Here is a 12,386-nt window from a genome sequence, read left to right on the forward strand (position 1 = left end):
ATGCTGATGTTTCGCTCTCTAGCACAGAAACATGGCCCCAGGTCACTTATTCAATGAACATTTCTCATGCCCCAGAGGTAGAAGTGACTGTGTGTGCCTCTGGGTCCCATCTAGACTTCTCCCAGGGCACCTGTACATGTCTTAGAAGACTTACTTTGCTTACATACCTGTCTTCCCTCTCCTTGAGGCAGAGTGATCTTGGCCATCTCTGTATCTCCAAGATGGAGCACAGAGGTGAGGAATGATAGGGCTCAGTAAGTGGGTAGTGTGTGAATGGTGGAGAGGTGCCCAGAAGGCCTCATCGTGTTGGTCAGTGATGAGTAGGGCACCAGAAGGTGGACTGGGGGGCTGGATAGTGTGTGAATGGTGGAGAGGTGCCCGGAAGGCCTCATCGTGTTGGTCAGTGATGGGGAGAGCACCAGAAGGTGGACTGGGGGGCTGGATAGTGTGTGAATGGTGGAGAGGTGCCCAAAAGGCCTCATCGTGTTGGTCAGTGATGAGTAGGGCACCAGAAGGTGGACTGGGGGGCTCAGAAGATGCTGTGGTTGAGGTGTGAGCATCTGTCTCACCTGGGAACCTTTCCAAATTGCTCACCTCTGCTGGCACTGACTTCTCCCCAGACTGGCTCAGACCTACACCTTGGGTTTGCTGTCTGGTGGACAAGTTGGGCACTGGGATTCAGAATTGCCCTTCTTGATCTGTTTTATTTCCACAAGAGCTTCAAGAGATGGAATATGTGATGATGACCACCTTTCATTTTACAGTTAGGGACAAATTTAAAGTTCACTCATTAAGTTGGTGGCAGAACTGGGGTCAGTGACAAGGAAGAGGATGGGGTGGGGGTTAGTTTTCTGAATCAGAAAAATGCTGGGCTTCTCCAGAGGAACTTGAGGAACCTGTTCTGTTGGCCCTTCTCCAAGGCAGAAGAGACACGAAGGACCCACTTCATCCTTAAGATGGCTGAGCTAACGGAGTAACCTTATCTGTGGCCCTAACACTTCAAGCCTCCTGCAATCTTAAGCATTGCCAGTAGGTGGCGTCAGCTTGCAACTTTTTGGTTTGTCCTACAGGTCCCGTTCTGGGCCCCTTCTTCCAATCACCCCAACAGTCTGCATTTGCAGAAAGTGGGAGGTGGTTTAACCCCTGGGAGGCTGAAAAGACTCCTGCCCTAGGACTTGAAGCAGGATGTGGGTTTAGGAACTGCTCTTCGGCTTGGGCTGGTCCTTAGCGTTCTAGGCCACCGCCCCCCTCCCCCCCAAATAATCCACCGAGTCTCTTACTGGACAAACACTGAAACTAGTTCCAGGTGTGCAGGAGCCTTGGGGGTGGTGGAAGGGGGAGGGCTGGGGCGACCAGAGAAGGAAGCTAGCGGATGGGTCTCTGTTCCAAATGCTACTCTATGTCTCCTACCAGTTTCAGCAGGATTGCGCCAAGGGTCAGGGATATGGTCACCAAAAGGCTGTCACCAAGGAGGCAAACCAGCCCTTAGGATACCCCAAAAGAGTGGAATCAGGAATTTTATGAAAAGGCATCCCTTTCTGGAAACTCTGACTGCCATCTACTGGGAAACTGTCACAATAACTATATAGATATACGTTTGCTGTATGAGGTAGTGCCCCCTGGAGTTGTTCAGAGCACACCTTGTACTTGGCAAACAGCAATCTCCCAGGCCAGTCTCCCAGAAACGGAGCTAGGCAGATGAAGCAAAAACATCCAGGAGGAAGAGGTTTGGCACTTCTCTGTCTCAGAGTTTTGGGAGGCAGAGTGGAGCAAGGCCCAAATGGGTCCTGGGGGAATCAAGCAGGGGAGTTTTTGTTTTGTTTGGGGTGGGGTGGCAAGTAAGAGGTCTGCTTATTAGCCCTGGGCCTTCCTGTTGCAGAGTGCCTGTTCCGCTTGTCCCACCTCTTTCCGCGGGGTTTCCAGCGGCTGAGACTGGATGCACCGGGCTGGGGTGTAAAGGACTCTGCCCAGGGACACTGAACGCGCGGACCTTGAATCCGCTAGGTTCTCAGTGGGAGAGCCAGGGCCGCCTAGGTGTCTGGGCCGTAATCCTCCGAGGTCAGGGGAGTGGGCCGAGCAGCATCCCCTCGGCTTCCAGTCGCCCTGCCTCCCCTCCCGGGCTCCCATCACCCGCGCTCTGCGCGCCCGCCACCGCTCGAAACCGCGCGTCTTTCTTGGGCGCAAAGGACTTTCAGATGTTGGAGCGGTGGCGGCGACTCGGGACAGCGCCCCCTCCCCCTAAGGGCCGCCTCTCCTTCTCCCTCTCCCACTCGCCCGCCCCGGCTCTCCCACCTCTGGGACGGCGCGGGGGGTGTGGCCAGGAGCCCGTATAAAGTCCAGGGAGCCGGTCCCGGCCCTCCGTTCAGCCCCCTGCCCCCCGCCGCCTGCCGGCCCGGGCCGAGGATGCTGCGCGGCGCCTCAGCGGTCAGGCTCGCTCCGCTCCAGTGCGCTTGCTGACTTCCAGGCTCGGTCCCCGCCTGCCCCGGCCACCGCGTGGTCCCCACGCCCTCGGGGTTTGGTCCAGGCTCTGACACCAGGTCCCGGCCGCTCGCTCCCGACCCCACACACCCCTCCTGCGCCCCGGCCATGCTGCCCTTCGGCCTCGTGGCCGCCCTGCTGCTGGCCGCAGGGCCTCGGCCCAGCCTGGGCGACGAAGCCATCCACTGCCCGCCCTGCTCCGAGGAGAAGCTGGCGCGCTGCCGACCCCCTGTGGGTTGCGAGGAGCTGGTGCGGGAGCCCGGCTGCGGTTGTTGCGCCACTTGCGCCCTGGGTTTGGGAATGCCCTGCGGGGTGTACACCCCTCGTTGCGGCTCAGGCATGCGCTGCTACCCGCCCCGAGGGGTGGAGAAGCCCCTGCACACACTGATGCACGGGCAAGGCGTGTGCATGGAGTTGTCGGAGATCGAGACCATCCAGGAAAGCCTGCCGCCCTCTGGTAAGGTACACCCACCCTTGCCCTCTTGCACCTTCCCCTGTGCTCTCTCCTCCCCAGTGCCTGGTTCTCATTCTGGCGGGCCTGGAAGGGGGGTGAAAACTCCTAGTGAGTTGAGAAGACAGGTACGTGGCAGGGCCAGACACGGCCCAGTCAAGAAAACTGTCTCTGAATCCCAGCACCAGTTGCCACTGGTCAAGGGGAATTTGACCCATCTCATCTCTCTCCATCCCCAATTTCCCAGGTGCCTCTCTAGGAGGAGGGGCCTCAATCTGACTGTTCAGGCAAGTATGAGAAATTAAATGACCAGATCCAGTTAAGTTAGCTGTCTAGAGCCAAAAAACTAACCAGGACGTGTGTGTGTGTGTGTGTGTGTGTGTGTGTGTGTGTAGGGCACCTTTCTGTTCTAGGTCCAAGGCGTGGTCTCAGGTGAAACTCAAATGTTTGAGGTGCCAGGGCCTGGATTTTCCACATCATCCTGTGATAAAGTAGGACACACAAATCTGAGGGACTTTGGTGATAAAGTACATCAGACTTGCTCTTCCCCAGAGCCCTGGGCCTCTCCTGCCTCTTCCTTTGGCAGGTGTCATCTGAGGTGGCTGGAAAGTGTTGGCTGCCAGACTAGAGTTGCAGAAACCTTAGGTGTACGGGATCAGGAGGGGACTAGAGATAGAAATAGATAGGTAGACAGACCTTCGTCTTTACTTTCTTTTTTCCACCCCTCAGTGGGCCTTTCTCAGTTTCTTGCGTCTTTCTCTTGTACTTCTGTTTCCTGCTGTCTCTCGACTTTGTTTCACCAGTCTCTGGCTTTCTTTCCCTCAGTCTCCTGCTCATTCTCGGTTTCTTTCTCTTCTGCCTTAGTTCGCTCTCCTTTTTCTGTTGCATTCTGTCACTCCCTTTAATCTGACTGTTCCTGTTGCTCTTTTGGTGTCTCTGTCAGTGCCTGTCTCTGTGTCTGCCGCTGTTTGGACATTCTGCCTCTCTGTATCTGTCTCTGGATCTTGTTTGCTCTCTGACCCCTTTGCTCTGTCTGAGCTCCTGTCTGAGTCTTTCTCTTTTCCTAGTGCTTGAATCGTCCATTGTTGCAGTCCGGATGCCTGGACTTTGGGGGCCCCAAGCTTCCTGCCCTCAGTCACAGACCACTCCACTTCCTCAATCCTCTGCAGCTTGTGAGCCTGAGGAAAGCAGGATGCAGGGAAAACAGGAAGGATGTGGACCCCAGAGGTCTGGGCCTCTGGCCTCTCTGCCCTTCCTGCCCCTGGGTATGGAGAGATGAGACAGCAGAAAATATTCTGGGAGAAATGCCAGACTGGCACCCAGCACTGTTGGAGTAGGTGGGGAGGGGTCCTGGGGGGAGTGACTCATTGATCTTGGGAGACCAGGAGTGATGGCTGCATTTTTAGTGGGCATCAGGCAGCAAGTGAGGATGGCCTGTAGTCTCTCTCATCAGTGGACTTGAGCACAAGACAGAAGAAGCCTGTGAGTGTCATCTCCTCTGGTTGGGTGGGAGCATCCCTGCTATGCGGAAGAAAATCTGCTCCCCTAGGGGACTGGAAGGGCATGGCACAAACAGTTTGCAGCTGCTCCATGGACATGAGGCAAGCCAGCCTCAAGAGGAGTCCAGGGATAGGGTGACTTTAGGTCTGTCTTGTAATTTAGAGTCCAGGTCACCCATTCGCCTCACTCTTCCTGACCTTGTCCTCTACCTACGTCAGGGATGCAGCTGTTTGGAGAGGGAAAAGCAGAAGGAGCCTGAAGAAACTAGGTGCTCAATTGGCAAGCTATGCCCAACATTCTCCTAGTCCTCACAGATATACTTAACTTCCTTGTTCTGGCCTGAGCCCCATTGCATCATGGGAAAAGTACCCATAGAGCTGTGCAACAGCCTTGTGAGGTTTCTGGTGAGGTACTGAGCCAGGCTCAGCCCCTATCTTGATACCTTACAATGTCGACCACGGACACTCTAGGTCTCCATGCTTGGGATCTGTAGCCTAGAAATAGTTTGGTGGAAAGTGCTAGTCTGTTTTTTCTGCTCTTTGCTCTTGGGGCTGAGTGTCAGCAGTGACTGGTAGTGGGTGGTCACTTGGCACAGCCTTCCTTATTTACTCTAGGGGCAGATTCACAGCTTTCCCCAACCCCTTGATTTCTAGTTCTTCCTGCCCTTCTTGCTACAGGCTGGGGATCAGTACTGCCAAGGCCACCGGAGGCAGTGGGTGGACATATACGTCAGAAGTCCGTAATTCCACATTGTGGTACTGACCCTCAACTCTTGAAATCTGGGAGAGTGTTCAGTGAGGAGGTCAGGCTTGGGACAGGGAGTTCCTAAGCCAGGCTCTGGGTCCCTCTGGGACAGGGTTAGGGAACAGGCAGGCTGGGTTAATTTTTAGTCGACACAGCAAATATTGTCGTTTCTACTTTAGTACTGGGAATCTGGTCATGTCATGGGAACTGGGCCTTCCCAGAAATTCTGTGCTTTGGGGGAGAGGGAAAGAAGAGCATGGTTGCTTAGCATTTTTCTTTAGTATTGACAAAGCTGGTACCTCAGCTATCAGAAGTCTGTTTAAAGAGACCTGGCAGAGACAAGTCTCCCCTCTTCTCCTCCACTCAGGCAACTTCAATTTCCTTGTCTGTAAACTGCCACACAGTGTTGGGGTGTCTGGCATGGACTAAGAGGTCAATAAATTGAAGTGGTGATGAGGATGGAGATGAAGAAGCAGAGGCTGGGACTTTGGGGACCAGTAGGGTAAGGGAGCAAAGTTGGGGAATGTCATAGGAGGGGGGAGGCATCTGCTGGCTTTGGTCCTTTTTGCTACTGCACACATGGGAAGGACAGGATCTCTGGGCTTGTCTGAGGCCAGCAGCGTGGAGCAAGAGTGAGGGGGCACCCCTTTAGCCAGACCTCAAAGAAAGGACCTGGTACTTGGCATGGGTGGTCATGGAGTCCTCAGACAGAGTCTCGGGGGCTAAAGACAAAAGAGGCATTTCTGATGAGCAGCGGGGTAACCCTCCAGAGCATGACTGAAACTTCTGAGTCTGGGTAGTAAGAGCCACCCAGTTCAGAGCCAAGGATTGGAGGCTGGTCTTGAGGAGAAATCATGGGAGTGAAAGTAGGCAGCAGAACTTTGCAGCCACTGGTACCAGAGCTATACACAGCCTCATTTCCCTGGGGGCTGCTTGCCCTCCTCTGCTGCTGGAGCAAAGAGCAAGGCTTCTGCCATGGTTGGACGACAGACTGCCCAGCTCCAAGCAGGAGCTGGGGGAGTAGACCTGGCCTACCTTGGCAGCTTGACCTTCTAGACAAGCTTCTCAGAGACCTTCTAAGGGGTCTGACTCCAGTTCCTGCTCAGAGGAGACCCAGCTCAGGGGCATTGGGACTTTTGTAGAGGGCATTACAAGGTAAGCAACATTGGAAAGTTAATGTTTTCAAGAGGCCTAAATGCTATTCAACCTTTCCCCCCAGCTCAGTGCCTAGGTGGATTGTAGGGTGAGTCCTCAGCCTGCCAGTTAAGCAAGGATGGACAAGAAAAAGTTACAGATTAAATGGAAAGTCAACAGACTATGGTCAGAGAGACTGGGAAGTCATTGTGCCCTGGCTTGGTCTGTGCCTCTGAGTTGCATGTGGATGTGCATACGTGGACATGTATCTGGACATGTGACTGTTTGTATACTTTTGTGATTCTGTGTGGGTGGGTGGATGGATGTGGACTTTTTTGTTATGTTCCCAGGTAAGTAAGAGCCTACTCTCCCAAACTGGCAGGTTTTATTTACAGTGTAGACATGAACTAGGGATCAATGGGCTAGGCCATGGAGAAACCAGCACTGGGGAGGCCAGGCTGCTGATTCAGCTATGCTCTGAATGTCCCCCTTTGTGACATGGGGCCCTTTAAGTCCAGCAACAGCATAAGCTATGCTTCGAGGCTTGCTCTGTGTCCCATGTAGCCCTAGGTTTCAACGAGCTTTCAACTGCCTTCCTTAATGGTGAAATCTCAAACATGCCTTGGATGAGCCCCTCAGGGCTCCTTATTGTGAACTTCTGCTCACAGAAATGCTACATTGGAAAGCAATGCTGTAGGCAAGCCTCCATGCCATCTTTTTCTGGGCTCTTAGGACTCATGACATCAAGACTCTGATCCTGTAGGGTAGGGTGCTCTCTACCTCCCAAGGTAGCCCCTTTCTTTAAAAAACTCCTGAAAGAAGAAAAAGCCTTAAGTAATACTAGAGCTAGGAGCCAGATGTGGTGGTGTATGCCTATAATACAGTAGTTGGGAGGTAGAGGCAGGAGGATCTGGAGTTCAAAGCCAGCTTTAGCTATATAGCAAATTTGAGGGCAGTCTGGGCTACATGAGACCCTGTCTCAAAACAAAAGTAAATTAAAAAAAAATATTAGGATGAGGGATATAGAGCACTTGTTTGGCATACATAAGACCTTGAGTTTGAGTCCCAGCAAAACACACACACACACAGAGCAAAACACACACACACACACACACACACACACACACACACACACACACACACGAAAACTCTTCCTCACTCCTCAAACTTTGAGCCTAAGAACATTCTTTGCATTTACCGAGAAGAACCTGAGACCCTAAACTAAGCCATGTTTTCCATTGTGACTGTGAACAGACAGCAAACCAGAGGGAGAATAAATGTTGGAAGGATGTACCTGCCGCCAGTCCCGAGTTGTAGCATATGAATCCCATTGATGCCCTCCAGCCTCGCTTAGGTGGAACAAAGGGTCTTGGTTCATACTTCAGTTCAACCTCTGACCTTTCAAAATTTGGTTCTAATTCTTGAAGTCTTTTTCCATTCTCTGTGTACCACAACTCCAGCCTACACCCCTGAAACACTGACCCATCTACAAGCTTGTGGCTTTGTGCGGGTTGAAGACTGGGAGAGAGGGGTTGCTGGTCAGTTAGGTCTTTCTGGCCAAGAGAGGTCCCCTGTAAAATCCTAAGGGAGGGCCTAGATTCTGGATCTTTCTCTGGTTTCTGACTGAGGGACCAGGTGTATCATCTTAGGGTTCCCTTGGTACATTCTTATGCTGCCTGCACTGGTTGGGGTGTGTGGGTATGTGGGTGTGTGTAGTACGTGCGTGTTGCCGTAGCCATCTCCTCTTTAGCTGACTCTGGAGAGCTTGATGTGGGACAGGAGCCCCCTTTGGGCTATCCTCTTGGAAGAATGGGTTGTATCTATCTACTGCATCTATTCCTGTCCTTTAATTCTATGTCAGCATTCCACTCATGACAAAATCTTCCATCCCTAAGTGACTCAGTTTTATTTTGGTATGGAATCTTAATAGGTTTTCTAATAGTCTAGATCCCTCCCTGCCTGGTGTCCCTTTATCTACATGCTTCCTTTCCATTGTCCCCCAAACTAGAAGAATAAAACAAGAACCAGCCCCCAGCTTTGGCTAGGCAGAAAAATACCATTTGACCCAGAGGCAGCTCTGGGAATTTTGCCACGCATGGAGGAACCTGCTAACTCCTCAGGAAAAAAAAAAAAAACCTGACGCAAACCAGATGTAGCCTCCTGTCCGACTGCCAACATTTGGAATGCTGGCAGGGGCCTTTCACTTGGGCCTGAGTTGAGCTGCCAAGCCTGAGCATTTCAGAGGTGGCTCTGATGTGCTGAGAGGTCTAACCTCCCTGTTGAGCTCAGCCTTACATTCTGGCCCTGGCTGCCTGAGGGGAGAAGTATAGTCACAGTGCAGGGCCTTTTGGCTGGTGCAGCTCAGACAGAGCCTTCAGGAGATGATGTGGAGAGTGAGGGTCCAGCCTTGTGACTCTTATCCCAGATGCTCGGTGCCTGGCTCTGAGCGACTCACTTGGGCATTGAATGGGGCTTCAAGTTTAGGGATGGGAGACTTTATATGTGGATGCTAGAGTGGCTGTTTTCTTGGTTCTGGGTCCACACAGGATCACAATCTCTCTCTCTCTCTCTCTCTCTCTCTCTCTCTCTCTCTCTCTCAAAAAAACTCTCACTCTCTCTCTCTCTCTCTCTCTCTCTCTCTCTCTCTCCTCTCGTTTCTCTCTCATTTTCTCATGCAGATGTACACACTAACGGTTACCCAGACAGTGAGAGAGCCTTTGGGGCCAGACTTCTCGCTCATGGAAAATCTGATTCTGGCCCTAGGGATCCCCCTGAAGGCTCAGCCAGACTCTGTAAAGAGACAGGAAGAGTGGGGGGAGGGGGTGAGAGAAGCTGAGAATGGGGAGAAGATCCAGTAGCCCCCCTCCCACCGCCTGCCTCAGACCTCCCTGCAGAGCCCAGGGGACCCTCTTGCCATCTGGGCAGCTGCAGCTGGTGACTCATCTAAAGCCTGGACTGGGTGGAGTGGGGAACAATTCAAGGACTTCAAGAGGAATATTCTTCTGAGGCGATCCAGAGGCGTGGGGTAGAGATGGGGACTGCCCATATCTCTCCCTGCCCCCAGGCTCTCCACTGCTATGGAGACTCCCCAGGGAAGAAGCAGGTGGGAGACTGGTAGGTGTGAAACCCTGTTCTCTGATGCTGACCTCTGCTGTTCTCCGACTGCCTGCAGACAAGGATGAGATTGAGCTTCCCAACAACAGCTTCAGCCCCTGCAGCGCCCATGACCATAGGTGCATGCAGAAGCACCTGGCCAAAATGCGAGACCGGAGTGCCAGCGGGGGCAAGATGAAGGTCATGGGGGCACCCCGGGAGGACGTCCGACCTGTGGTAAGGACCTCTGACCCATAGATCTGCAAGCTTATAGATGGCCCCCTACCACCAGATCTAGGCTATGCTCAGAGCAAACACCGAAGGCTCCTGTGTGTGCAAGACATACCTTGTGTGCCTCCTTGGGAGAATCCTTATTCCTTTTCCACGCAGCACACGCCACTGGCATGGCTGTACTGATTGGTAAAAGCAGGGACCCAAGCATCCTGGTGTTTTGTAGTCCTTCTCTTAAGACCCCCCACCCCAAATCTCAGAAATAAAAGGGTTTAATAAACTGACCATAGCCAAGAGGACTTGGCATCCTACACCAGGATCTGGCTAAAGTCTTTTTTTGAGACAGGGTCTCTCTCTAGCCCCAGCTGGCCTGGAACTCACTAAGTAGACCAGGCTGGCCTCAAACTCACAGAGATCCACTTGCCTGTGCCTCCTGAGTGCTGGGATTAAAGGTGTGTGCTACCGTGCCTGGCTCCTAATGTCTTTTTGAATGGATGGTTCTGATAACCTTATGGGCCTTACTTTACCCCTCCTACTTAGGCCTCCATAGGTTCCCACAGCTCATTCCTTACCAGCTCCCTTCTCAGAAGCCAGTTGATTGATTGATTATTGATTGTGAGACAGGGTCTTTGTAGCCTTGGCTGGCCTAGAACTTCCTATGTAGACCAGGCTGGATTTGAACTTGTAACAATTCTCCTGCCACCAACTCCCAAGTGCTGGGATTATAAGCATGTACCACTCACTAGACCTTCCTTTTTAGAATCTCTTGGCCTGGAAACCCACCAGTGTCACCTCAGTCTGAATTCTTACTTTTAGTTCTTGGGCCCCTGCCCAGTTCCCAGGCCTTCAGCTACCATTTAGCTCTGAGCCCCAGCTTGGTTCTGCCTTTCACTTCTGCTAAGAAGTTTTGTTCTTCTCTCCCCAGCCTCAGGGCTCTTGCCAGAGTGAGCTGCACCGGGCCCTAGAGCGGCTGGCCGCCTCACAGAGCCGCACTCATGAAGACCTCTTCATCATCCCCATCCCCAACTGTGACCGAAATGGCAACTTCCACCCCAAACAGGTGTGTCTCCCCTCTAGCTGCTCAGTCCTGGCCTCAGCATGGGGAAATCCTAGCTCTCCACAGGATGGTCCCAGAGGAAGATCTTAGGATGGGGCAGCTCCCCTAACCCAATCCAACCCTTTGGGTCTCTCTAAGCCCCACCCCAGCCTAAAACCCTCATCCCATCCTATATCTACCTCATTTTGGTAATGAGAGACTTAGACCCAGAATGGAGTAAAAAGGACCTTAGCCAGCCCAAGTCACAGAGTGAGTGACAGAACCTGTCCTACCTCTAGGGCTGTTTCTGTCTCGTCTTGATCCCCTCATCTGTGGTGTAGAGCTCTGTGCCAAGTCCTGTTCCCAATGATCACCCTCAACCTCCTTCTTTCCAAATGCCTGAAGCTTTAGCTGGGCTTAGAGGGCCCAAGTTACGAGACGTCAAGGGGGAAACGGACTAGGATGTCTCCCCGTTTGAGCACAGACCCCCTGGGGGAGCAGCAAGGATGGAGGTGCAGTTGGGTCTGGCAGCCCGAGACAGTCATTTTGGGCCAAAGCAGAGGAGGGAGGGGTCAGGAGAGAAGGCAGAAGGTAACAGCCTCATAGTCACTTACTTCAGAGAGCCCAAGAGGCTGGCATGTTCAGTAGGACCAGCTCTTCCAACTCATCTCCGACTCACCAGGAGGGTGGCATATCTACTACTTTTTAAAAAAAATAATAAAGGAGTTAATATATCAAGAGTAATCTACTACTAATTTTTATTGCAGCAAAAGTTGTGACACAACCGTTTATCCCTAGACCAGTTCCAACACTTGAGCCAACCTTCATCCCGTCTTTGACTGGCTTTGAAATACACTTTTGCCCCTTTCTATCTGCCTAATTCTGATCTATATTTTAGACTGACTTGAATTCTTTTTTTTAAAAAAGTGTTTTATTTATTATTATTTTGTGATTTATTATTTTTATGTGTATGTGTGTCTTGCCTGCATGTAGGTAAGTGCACCTGTGTCATGCAATGCCCATGGAGGACAAGAAGCTTTCAGATCCCCTGGAACTGGAGTATGGACAGTTGTTAGCTGCCATGTGGGTGCTGGGAACTGAACCTGGGCCTTCTGCAAGAGCAGTCAGTTCTCTAAACCACAGAATTATCTCTCCAGCCTTAGTTAAATTATTTTAAACAGACTTAAGTTTTCTTTTTGTCTTGTCCATCTACTTTTATGATGTTGATAATTTTAGGGAAATCTGAAAGTTATTTGTATTACATTATTTATCTCTGTGTGTGTGTACTATATTAGTTTCCATTTACTTAAAAAAGTTCTAAAATCTAAGTTTACACTTATAACTTCTCTGCCCCATTCCTAATAAACCTATATCTCACAGGGTAAGTTTATATCTTTAAATAAATTTTTATTTATTCTTTTTATGTGTATGAATGTATTGCCTGCATGTGTGTAAGTGCATTTGTGCTGTGCAGTGCCCATGGAGTCAGAAGAGGCTGTTGGAGTCCCCTGGAACTGGAGTTATAGACGGTTGTTAGCTGCCAGGTGGATACTGGGAATTGAACCCAGATCCTCTGCAAAAGTAGCCAGTGCTCTTAACCACTGAGCCATCTCTCCAGCCTGTGCTACAGTCAGCTTTGATCAAAGAGGCTTCTTGTAGCAGGCAGTGGTGACTGAAGAGACGCATAACTGGTCAAAGTGCTGCGAATAAATGGACTGT

At 51.5% G+C, this 12,386-nt stretch overlaps 1 protein-coding gene across 1 annotated transcript in view; it reads left to right on the forward strand.

Annotated features, from left to right (window-relative positions):
- The first annotated feature begins 2,357 nt into the window (after positions 1–2,357).
- The window catches only part of Igfbp4 (insulin like growth factor binding protein 4), an 11,646-nt gene continuing 1,617 nt past the window's right edge, over positions 2,358–12,386 (forward strand). Inside the window, exons 1-3 of the mRNA XM_029561782.1 lie at positions 2,358–2,935; positions 9,480–9,637; positions 10,557–10,772. Of these exons, the coding sequence (XP_029417642.1) occupies positions 2,587–2,935; positions 9,480–9,637; positions 10,557–10,772 (723 nt within the window). The 5' untranslated portion in view covers positions 2,358–2,586. The remainder of the gene's footprint in view (positions 2,936–9,479; positions 9,638–10,556; positions 10,773–12,386) is intronic.

This window comes from Nannospalax galili, unplaced genomic scaffold (assembly GCF_000622305.1).
Source record: "Nannospalax galili isolate Female #2095 unplaced genomic scaffold, S.galili_v1.0 scaffold1274, whole genome shotgun sequence".
Taxonomy (NCBI): domain Eukaryota; kingdom Metazoa; phylum Chordata; class Mammalia; order Rodentia; family Spalacidae; genus Nannospalax; species Nannospalax galili.